The sequence below is a fragment of the Gossypium arboreum genome, chromosome 1 (assembly GCF_025698485.1).
Source record: "Gossypium arboreum isolate Shixiya-1 chromosome 1, ASM2569848v2, whole genome shotgun sequence".
Taxonomy (NCBI): domain Eukaryota; kingdom Viridiplantae; phylum Streptophyta; class Magnoliopsida; order Malvales; family Malvaceae; genus Gossypium; species Gossypium arboreum.
The window spans coordinates 12,292,356-12,304,087 of NC_069070.1; the positions used below are offsets into that span (position 1 = coordinate 12,292,356).

The window sequence follows — 11,732 nt, forward strand, 5'->3', positions numbered from 1 at the left end:
AATCACCTCATCGACCAATAAAGAGTTTCGGTTAACAAAAAAATCAAGTTCCATCACTAAAAACTCAATTAGATATAAGGGCGAGCTTTAGTGAGGGCCTTGTTTATTTTAGCCTAGAAAAGGAAAAGGGGGGGGGGGGGGGGGGAAGGAAATTCCACCCTTGTTGAATTCAAAAGAGAGCAAATTCCACCGTTGTTATTCCCTTATGGGCTAGGGCCTATATAAAATAGAAAATTTTACAGGAAGTCTATTGCTACAAGATTATTGCCATTAATGGCCTATCTGATTTGACCCATTTTTATCATTTGTACATTTTTAATCGAACACTTTACTGACCTCAAAACAAGCCTCTTTCCTCGTTTCCCGTTCCTCCAACTTCACCCTTGAATTCCATGGTTACAACAATTGTCCCTGTTTATTATGACTCTTGTCTTGATTCAGGCTATATTTGAATAGTTCATATGTTTAGCATCTCCCCTCCAAAGTTGGAGTCATGTAGTGGCTGTTGCCTCAAAATCAGATAAAACTTTATTCATGTCCTCAAAATAGGGCCAGCTTTTATGACTTCTCTTCTCATTCTTGCTTTCCTGTCAAATATATGCCAATAGTTGTTAGTAAGCAACACAAGTGATAGGGGGAAACAAATTGAACATTCTTGATCAAAGGGATTTAAATTGCAGCTGTATATGGATTTATTGCAGTTATGTACATCATGAATGCTATCGCAATGAATTTCGATGAATATTCAGCAGTAGAGAAATCCGAAACCATAGAATAAAGGCCATAACGTTGAGCTGCAGCCGCTATTTAATCTCATAATACACCAAAACTTATATAACCTAGGACATGATGCAAGTATTATTGTAGCACCCCAGTTCAAGCAAGTATCTGGATCTCAAATTTCTTTGTGATGCTATCATTCTATCCTATGTTACTCGACAAGGGTATGAGTGTTGGACACAGGTTTATTCAATTTTTCTTTTCAAAATTTCCATGTATTTGGAGGGTTCTCAAAGAATCATATTCCCATAAGCATGTTTAGATATGCGTTACACAAGTGTCGAACATGAGCACTTCAAGAAAAATTAAAGTTGAAGCAACATAGATTCTATCATTCCTAACTAGAGATTTAAATTCTTAAATGTGCTGGAGAAGCTAGAGGTGTCAACATGAATATCCATGAAACTAAAGCCACATGGAACATCTTCCATCATTACATCTGCTACTCTAGAATAAATATAGAGAGTGATATAACCCACTGTTCCAAAAAAAAAAAACTAAAAAGAGAAAGACAAACCTCATATTTCTGAACCAAAGATGCCCATAGAGATTTACACTGCGCTGGGCTTCGAGTAATTCCATCTTCCAACAAACTTGTAGATATTTCTTCCCAGAGGGCCATTCTCCCTTTCACAACTTGAAATCTGCTATGCAAATCCCCCCGCATTTTAATTAGCTTCTTAACCTCTTCAGGTTTCCATTTGTTCCGCTTAGGCTTTGACGACTTTGGTTGAGAGCCTGTCACTTCTGAGTCATCTCCATTGCTTGCAGTGCCATCACTCCTAACCTCTGGCTCATGTTCCTCCAATTCATCAGAATCATCAGTATTGGGTGTAAGCCTTTCTGTATAGTCAGGACTTGAAATGCTGCTGTCTTCCACGGGCAAGAACCTTTCAGGTTCAGCATCATCATCTGCTTGATGAAATCATGACAGACTAGAAGACATTAATGAAAGTGGTGCTTTAAATCGCAAAGAGAACTAGCTTTCACCTCAATAAATTGACAATTCCAACACCTACACACATCCAATCAAATTATGTGCCTACATGCATGCAGATGGACACTAGCATGAATAAGTGAGAGAGATTGGAAGGGGCAGCAAAAGAGGATAAGGACCAACCTAATAAACTTGGTTCCGAGGCATTCTCTAAATGCAAAATACCGTCATCTTCTGCTTTCATTTTGTTTGGTGGTCCCCTTCTTGGATGCCCATCTACCACTTTTCTCAATGTTGGTAACGCAAAACCAGCATTGTAATTGCCAGATAGCTTTTCATTCAGCTCATCAGATAGAACTCCAGCCGGGTTCTCCAATGCAATGGCAATGACTTCAGGCCTTTTACCACTATACTTCCTTACTGTCTTCCTCAATACCTCTGAAACAGTTCTTTCCATGTGAGCTAGAGGACAATTCACAGGACAGCTTGACAGTGTCGCATGAGCAGCTTTATGGAGTGTATCTAAAAGCTTCCCCTTGTCTAACCATAAGCAGCGAGTAGTTATTTTTATCTTCCCTTTTAAGGTATTTTCAACCATGCCATCTATCTTTTGAGGGCGTAAAATTTCCATGCTGCAAAACGGATATATTAATATGTCAACAAATATGAAACATACAGACTTCATTTAAGCATATAAACTTATCTACCTGACCACTATAATGCCATCAGATGCAATTCTTAGTCTCTCATCAACACAAAGTTCGGTTGATGTGCCAAATGCTTTATCACCATCACTGTACATTAGCTGCAATTTAAGACTAAATTCATGAAGATCCTTCTCAATTAACTTTTTTAAGAAAAATGATGAATGCTTTTTGAGGATTTCAAACCTGCAAATTCTCCTTCCCAAGGGAACTGAAACCATTGGACAGAACTCTTCTATTCCTCAAATGAGAAACCCCAAGCATCTCTCCATTCTTTATAACCTGATACAATGATAAGAATTATATTACAATTTTCATATTATGTACATATTCTACCATGATAGATAATGTTGAAGCAACCCCTATGACGAATCAAAAATCAACTTAAATTGAGAGAATCAGAAAAAAAGTTCCTAACTAGAAATAATAGCAACTTACAGTGGTGTGCCGAATGCCAGTTGATTTTCCCAGTAGCTCATGCTCCTTTAGAAACAAAAGCTCTCCATGTATAGGTAAAAAATGTTGCGGCTTCACAATTTGAAGTACTTCCTCCTTCAAAATAAAACCATTGAGACTGTGTTTTACACGCAAGTAAAGACAACAGGAGAAAAAGAACATCACAATCAAAATCTAAGATTTTTTATTTGGTCGACTCAAATCACATCCATAGTACATCCAATTCACATCCTGATTTTTCTTTTTTAACTCAAAAATAAATTCTTAGTAAACCCCTTTTATTTAACAGATACTGAAGGAACAAAATAATTCTTTCTTTTAAGAAAGAAATATAAATTCATGCTATCTTGCAGCCAGAGGCCCTACAATTGAAAGCATCAACAATGTATAACATGCCATCCTGAGTTTTAAATGTCATGTTGTTTCATTATCCTTTTGTATTTTGTTTGTTAAAGGAACAAGAAAGTGACCAAAAAACTTTTTAAAATGAAATCATGCAAAACAATGTTGACTCATCTTACCAGTTCTCCACGATATCCATGACCAGAAGTGTGCAGCCCCTCATTCTTACCCATCACTATAGTTGATCCAATCTCTGATATGCGGTTTAGCATCTTCATCACCCGAGATTCATTACCAGGGATTACCTGATATTGAGATTAAAAATGATATCTTAACAAATCAATGACTTTGGGGCAAGATTTAGAAAACCTATAGTAAATAATAATCAATATACCAAAACTATCCCGTATATTGTCAAAAAACAAACAAAAAAAAAAAAAAAACCCTATCCCATAGCATAGGAAATAGTACCTAGATAGAACAATAAAAGTTTGACCGCACTGCTAATTTTTTTCATCAGCAAACATTCAGTCATTAAGAGCTCAAAGAATTCTTCAGTCGGAAATGAATGCATATAGTACATTATCATTACCTTAGCTGAATAGAGAATCACATCTTCCTTGTTCAGTTTAAAGGAATGACTACTTCCATATGATGCAAGATTCAAGGCAGCACGTGGCTCTGCCTGACACAATAGAGCACTTAGTCACAGGCCAGCTAAATGTGTAGTTCATCAGAGCCAGAGAGGTTAACTTACTTGGGATCCAGTTGTGACGATTATCAAATCCTTTGGAGCATAGGCATCAATATCTTCTGCTTTCACCTAAAATCATAATGGAAAGAGCAGAGAGCAAATGATACAAGATAAACAATCAGTTGTACATGATACGAGAGTTTCAGTTAACGCAATTTCGTTTTTTCTTTTTTTCTTTTGGAAAATGTAAGATTGAAATGAATAAAAGCAGTATGAAGATATCCAAATTCAAGTAGGATGTGCTTAAAGCTAAAAGAAGAGCTAACATAAACATCGCTAAGAGACAAATTTATGGGATAGATTTTGTTGGAAGTTATGCCTTAAAGGAATGAATCGCAAAAGAGGATACCAATTACAAATCCCATCATTTTATTTAAAGGTTTACTTCACACTAAATAAGCTTAAACAAGAACTGCATAATTTGTACAAAAAGGCAGTTTAGCAACTGAGTAGCTTAATTTGATAAAAACAAACTTAGAACTTACAAGAAAAGTAAAAGAGTAACACTTGTCTCAAGAAAACAACCATATACTATATAGGTAAAAAAAAGAAAGTTGTGTCACAAAAGAATGAATACCAGAGTTGATGGATCAATTGGAGCTTTTCCATCCTTCCAAGCAGCATCTAGATATGTCCTCAATGACATGCCAATAAATACCTAGTTCAAGGAGCACAATATCTCAGCTGTCAAAACTGACATCCCTATCATTCAGACAACTAGATTCACAAGATAGCTTTGCAGTCAGACAAAACATACCAACTTTCTACCAGTTACATCTGCAGCAGCCTTTATGCTTCCAAGCCGGTGTATGTTTGAAGCAAACTGGGTAGTAATAATTCTTCCTTTAGCACCTGAAATATGTCTCGACAATGCATCCGCTACCGCACTTTCACTAACTGTCCTTCCAGGTGACAATACATTGGTTGAGTCACTCATCATCTGTAAACAATATGAATTTACTGAATTACACATTCATTGGAACAGTTTTGAAAGAAGTGACGAGCTCAATTTGCATCAGATGAATTGTATCTTAAAAGATCCAGACAAATCTAGACAACAGATATCTCTTTACTTTTTGTAGATTTAATTAATGCACAAGAGATTATTAAAATAACCTAGGAAGCCAAAGAACAGACATAAGCAATGCAAGGTGTCAGCTGCCAGTGTCCATATTTGAATTGCAACAATACAAATCACAAAGTACCAAATACCAAGCAATATCATATTCTAAACAATCACCTTAGTTGATTAAAATAGTCTAAGAAGACATGCCCCGATCATGAGTCAAATCACTGAAATAATTATATTCCTATATTTGTAAAATTGAAGATGCAACTAATAGATCATTACCAAATCCCTTATGAACCTTTAACAAGCCCTCACCTCCACTCCGTAATAGTAACCCCTGTAATCTGCTCTAAAAAACCTCTCATGGAAGTTTGAAGAATAGATTCAGGATTCATACCAGTGTTACTCCTTCTTTTGAGAGTTCCTCTAAAAACTGTCGATCAAAAGTTTTCCCATCCAATGGTGATTCATCAATCTGTCAACTCTTAACAGTTTAAGTGGCCTGAAAGTTTTAGTGTAACAAGAGAAGAAAATGCATAGACAAGGGGGAAAACCCACCTTCCAATCCCCAGTGTGAAGAATTGTACCATCAGCACAGCGAAGAACTAATCCACAACAATCAGGAATAGAATGAGTCACCCTGAGAGGCTCTATTTCAAATGGCCCAGCCTTAAATCTCCTCCTAATTTTAAATACTTTAAGTCTAGACGGAACTAAAATCCCGTTCTCCTTCAAACGCTTTTTAATCAGCTGTTGACATGAATGCAAGAGTGTCAACACTCCATTTTAGCAAGAGGCAATAAAGATGAAACAGTAAGTTATCATTTTGCACACTCAATAATATAGTTAATTGAGAGGTATAAACTCTCAACAACTTTAAGAGCCCATTTGGATGGGTGGTCAGATTAGCTTTTCTAAAATTGAAAAACTGTGATGGCGGTAATTTTTGTTACTGTAACAGTGAGATAGGATACTGCAGAGGTGAGATTAAAATCAGTGATAATATGAGTTTGGGTCCAATCACAGTGATGAAAGTGAAGTGAATTATAGTGAAAATGTAAAATGACCATTAAAGACACTCGATATTGTAATTATATATAAGGAAATTTAGCTTATTTGATATTTATGAAATTAATAAATAGCAAATAATTAGAAAGATCATATTAAAGTCAAATAATAATTTTATTAAAAGTTAATAAAACTATATGAAACCATATTTTATATTTATTGGTTAAGTAATTATTTATTTTATTTAATCTTATATTAGTTTCATAATCATAAAACCGGTATGTTTATTGAATTTTATGTAAAATAAATCCTTTTATAATTATTTTATAATAATAATTTTTTATTATCTAATTGAATAAAATAATTGACTCAAAATTTCTTTGAATCAAATAGCCCAGAAGGGTTATACATGTAATAACACCCTCCTCTAGGAGGAGCTTTTGTTCAATGGAGCTCAAAGTGCCAATAAGAATTTTGGGCTGCGTTTGTTTCAATGCACTTCACCTCATGTTATCCAAAGAGAACTTGGATGCCAATGCAAAGGAATAAAGAGGCATGTCCCCTTAAGATGCCATCTTACCATGGGTGTGATGGAATCCAAAAGAAGCCTAAGAGGTATAAACTTCCAATAGCTACTGAGCTACAAAGACAAAGTTTCACAAATATTAAAAGGTAGATTTTAAGGATTCATTCTCTTAATCTCTAATAAAGGTCATGCTTATTAGAGATTTTAGAACCTTAACATCTGCATCCATAAAAAAAGTGATTTTTGCCAATACTTCTAGGGATGTCATAAGAAATGAGACATAGTAAGGTTTCAAACAAAGCATGTGCCACATATCATAAACCTTTTGCATCCATAGAAAGTACCTCCATTGTAAAGGATGATGCATATATGGGAGTATGGGAATCCAATGCTGGGATAACCTGCTCAAACGGAAAGAAAACTCGTAAAATAATGTTAAAGAAAAAAAATGCAACATGAACACTGTCCTAGACTCTAGAACCATCAATAATAATAACATTTACATTACCATACCAATTTCCAAGTAAAGCAACTTAATAGTTAATTAGTATTTGAAAAACCCTAATCAATCCTGTGGAATTTATTGTGTATTATTATCTTTCCGTTTCTTGTAAATATCTTGTTCCTAAAGTTTAGGTATTTAGATCACTTATTTTTAGGTAGAGTTTTTTCCTTTCTTTTTATCTCTTTATCTCTTGTACTTCCTGTCTACAACAACAACAGAAAAAAAAAAAAGACAGAATTTCAGTCTTTTCAACAAATCCAATACATTATGCTGAAAGATTCTAACCAAGCATAGACATAGCCAGCGTTTGTTATTCTTAATTACTTTCCTATTTTTACTGAGGGATCTAAAACTAACGACCACAGTACCCTGCACAAAGCAGTGATGCTCTGTAACGTAAATAAAAAGAACCAGACAAAATTCTGAGAACATTTCCCCTGCCCAGTGGCAAAGGTCAAGAAACTGAGTCAGGAAGGTGTCTGATAATACAGGTAATGTATTACTCCTTGATCAACAACTTGTATAGATTCACCTTTCATTGAAAATGGACAAAACAACTTCATGGTAGCAAGAACACAGGAAGCGTAAGGCACCAACAAAGGATTCTACAGCATAACATGCATCTTACTTCACTATAAAAGGAAAGTGATAAGAAGTCTTGACGCCCTATTAGGAACTATTTAATAGGTGAGTAAAACGTAAGCATAAAAGACTAACAGGATAGACAGACAAGAATTTACCCAAGGCAACGCACCAATGTGATCTTCATGGCCGTGTGTAATCACAACTGCTTCAATTTTGTGGCTCCATTTCTTAATAAATGTAGTATCTGGTATAATCTTTTGGACTCCAAGTTCATCATAGCTGAAATGATGTCAAAGTAAACCGCAACATTAATATAATAAAGAAAAGCAAAGAAAGAAAAGTAGCCATATCTGCAGCAGCAAATTTGACATATATTTGCACAAATAAAAGATCAACAACTTAGTCAAAATTAGGCTGTCTTCTGATATTAGGAAATTTCTTTAAAAGTAACAGAAATTAGAATATATAACCAACTTTCTCTACTATAAGCACAAATTACACATAAAATTATTTAGTCTAAAATCCTCCTAGAAATGAAATGCACAAGACTTACTCTGGAAACATAACACCAGCATCAATTAGAATATAGCGGTCATAATGCCCAACAAGCATGCAATTCATCCCAATTTCACCCAAGCCACCAATCGGAAGGACCCGAAGTGGTGGCCCAGCTGTTCCTTCATAAAACTGCTCCATCTTGCGTTGGACAGAGTCTTCCATACTTTTTCTAGCCCCATCTAATCTTCCTGAACTTTTACGTGGCACTTTAGTTCTTCGTGTACCTAAAACATGAGAAAGCAGTTAAGAAACCATCAATATAACTGAAGAAACCAATCTCCATAAGCTATTCATCAATTCAAGAGCCTATAAAAGACTGGACTAAAATTTTCAATTTATTTCTCTATCCTAAGTTCCACTACTTATAAAAAGAATTAACCAATGAACTCTAAAACTCCTCCATTTCGCCTTATTTCGAGCACTTAAAAAGCACTCAAAAACCATTCTAACATCCCATCTAGCTTAAAAGAAATAAAAACGTAAAAGCTTAAGAATCTCATTTTTACTTCACCTTCTCGGTAATCAAACAGAATTATAAGAAGAAAAAAAGAAAGGAAGAAGTACCTATGGGAGTAGGAGAGCCGACGGCGCAAGAAATGTAACGATTTCTAGGGCTTGTCTTGCAACATAATATGTACGGATACAGCGATAGGGAAGTGGATGCTGCCATTTTTTGGTGTGCTTTAACTGACGTGAAAGCTAAAGATAAACCTCCCAAAACCCCAACTGCATCGACTTCTTAAGGTCTGGGAAAATCGAAAAGAGGAGATTAAACCCTAAAGATTGTGCATTTATGTTAAAGGGTTTAACGAACGAGTGGAAGCAAAAGAGATGATTGAGCCTTTTTCTGGAAGCGGGAAATTGATTGAGTAAACACTGCGCTGATTTTTGTAAGGTCGAGAAATATCATGCTTATCATTTTTCAAAAGCAAGACAAACATCTCCCGTGTGTGCTCTCCCCCACACGTGTGGATAAAAAAAAATTTATGGCTTATATCACAAATTTAACTTTTCAACCATACATATTTTGTCTAAACTTTTATTTGTTCGCTTTTGGTATTCTTCGGTTAATAACTAAATGAAAAAAAAGAAACGCTCCATGTGTTTGACCTTTTTCCATGTTATGAATGATGTGGTTATTAATCAATTATGTGATTTTCTTTTTGGTAAGAAAGCATAACCTTCATTACATGGGGCGAAGTTAGAAAATCTTGTTAGGAGGCGAAATTAAATTATAATTTTTATAATAGTAAAAATATAATTTCATCATTTTAAGAGTTTATATCTTTATAATTTTTAAAGGATTAAATTAAAATTTTATCATTTTTAAGGGGCAAAGTACAATTTTACCTTCACTAATTTAAATTTTTTAAAGTTTTAAAGAGCCTAAATGGAAAATATTCAATTTTTCCATTTTAGGGGGTCAAGGCCCCTGCCAACCCCTCTAGCTACGCCATTGACTATATAGTCACCCGTCTTGGCTAGCCAGGATCGCTTATATCATCATGCAGGATATACAAAACTTCAATTAGTAGTTGCATGAAATAGTGGAATCTAATAAGGCATTTTAAAGCATAATTGGTCAAGCGACACTGTGTTTCTCTCCTTGTAGACATGCATAACTTGAACCTCCCATTGCCTTCTTAATAGTCACTGAGCATCACGAACTATGGCCACACTCAAGATATTAGCCAAAGGTTATTGCAGAAGTGTAACAACTTCCAAACTATCCATTTCTAAGATGACTTTCCTTGCACCCATTGTCACACTCAGAAATATTAAAGGTTTGGTAAAATTGAAATTTTGAGTACTTAATGAAAAAAATTTCTGTTTAAACGGGTTCTAGTATAAATTTGTGAACTTTACGTGCTGGTTGGGTAAATAGTTAGGTTTTAAATTTAGTTTCGTCAAATTAGAACTAAAGTCTCTGTTAGTAGGAAACATTATGATTAAGGGTATTAATAAGATTGACTATATCATGATTAAGGGTATTAATAAGTTTGACTATCTTGGGATTAAGGGAAGCGGTGGTGGAAAGACTGTATATAGGAAGGGCACTTCATGCTGATATTCATTTTTCTATCATTCTTCTATTTTTTTCTTCTCTGGTTCATTCTATAAGGAAGGAAAACTAAGAAACGGGTTGCACGAAAAGAAGAATCTAAGGTGTTAGCATAAATATTTGAGAACTTAGCAATTTGGTATATTTCTAGCTCTTACGTACCTTTCAATTTAAGTAAAAGAAAGGAAAGTTTGGGGATTTCAGTATGATTCTGTAACACCCCTTACCCGTATCCGTCATCGGAACAGGGTACGAGGCTTTACCAGAGCTTATCGAATCATTATTAATTAGGGGAAAAAGTAAAACAAAGTAAACATGTAATATTTAATAAATTCGTATAACATGGTAATTAACTTACTGCTTCTCTATATTCAACATAATTATGCAAAGCATAATTATTCGAATTGATCATGATCTCTAATACCTATTCTTATCACATTGTAGTCATATAATTCATATAAATATCAAGAAACATGTATGGGCTTAACTTTCATTAAATTTCTCATATGCATATACTTTTACTCATCATTTATTCACATAACTTATAACATATTTTTTTTTATATTTGGCTTGACATTTACTAAGCAATATCGGATATTCATTTATTAGGCAATATCAAATATTCAAATTATTCTTTAACATATATAACATTTAATTCAAACATAAATTTATAACATTTTCATTTTAACAAAGTTTAACATTTACCAAATATAATTGAGTATGTGACCAATTTATGCATAAGTCACTCACATATTTTTCTCCTCCTCTTCTCCATTCCACATCTTTAATGTATATAACACGCTTATAACTAACATTATCTATAATTTCACTATTTACTTATATTTATATTCCAAAGTTGTCCATCTGTGTCATAGTCACTAAATTATTTTTTACTTGAGCTATGGAGCTCCAAATTAAGATCCGCTAATTTTCCCTGAAACCATAAAATTTTCAGAATTTTTGGTTTAGCTAATAAGTATAGTTTATTCTTTAAAGTCACCCTTGTTCTACTGTCTGACAGTTCTAACCCTTATTCACTAAAAATTAATTATCTCCTCGTACAGGATTCGAATAATGTTCCCGTTTGTTTCTCTTGAACATATTCTCATTCAGAATTCTAAACATATAAATTTAAGCCCCTAATTTGTTTTTCAATTTTTGATGATTTTATAAAGTTAGAACAGGGGAACCCAAAATCATTTTGACATTATCTCACAAAATTTATTATATCTCATGATTTATAATTCCATTGCTTACATTATTTCTTCTGTAAGAAACTAGACTCAATAAGCTTTAATTTCATATTTTATTCATCCTCTCATTCGATTTCTACAATTTTTGGTGATTTTTCAAATTTAGACTACTACTGCTATCCAAAACAGTTTTAATGCAAAATGTTGATTTCCATTTTACCCCAAATTTTACAGTTCATACAATTCAGTCCTT

At 34.1% G+C, this 11,732-nt stretch overlaps 1 protein-coding gene across 4 annotated transcripts; it reads right to left on the reverse strand.

The window, feature by feature from the left end:
* Positions 1-184: 184 nt before the first annotated feature.
* On the reverse strand, positions 185-9,186 carry LOC108460941 (ribonuclease J-like). Of its 4 annotated transcripts, XM_017760652.2 has the most exons (18): positions 8,789-9,186; positions 8,220-8,448; positions 7,822-7,945; positions 6,921-6,977; positions 6,631-6,690; positions 5,601-5,792; positions 5,440-5,517; positions 4,731-4,913; positions 4,551-4,631; positions 3,977-4,042; positions 3,812-3,904; positions 3,399-3,524; positions 2,860-2,973; positions 2,608-2,703; positions 2,425-2,522; positions 1,901-2,349; positions 1,298-1,692; positions 185-587 (listed from the first exon to the last, which is right to left on the reverse strand). In XM_017760652.2, exons 1-18 carry the CDS (start codon positions 8,892-8,894, stop codon positions 492-494), a joined length of 2,643 nt encoding a protein of 880 aa, XP_017616141.1. In that variant the 5' UTR covers positions 8,895-9,186; the 3' UTR covers positions 185-491. The 4 variants fall into 4 exon arrangements, with proteins under 4 accessions (XP_017616141.1, XP_017616142.1, XP_017616143.1 ...); XM_017760653.2 differs by lacking the exon at positions 6,631-6,690; XM_017760654.2 differs by lacking the exon at positions 8,789-9,186 and having other exon boundaries at positions 7,836-7,945; positions 8,220-8,359.
* Between the last annotated feature and the right edge of the window lie 2,546 nt (positions 9,187-11,732).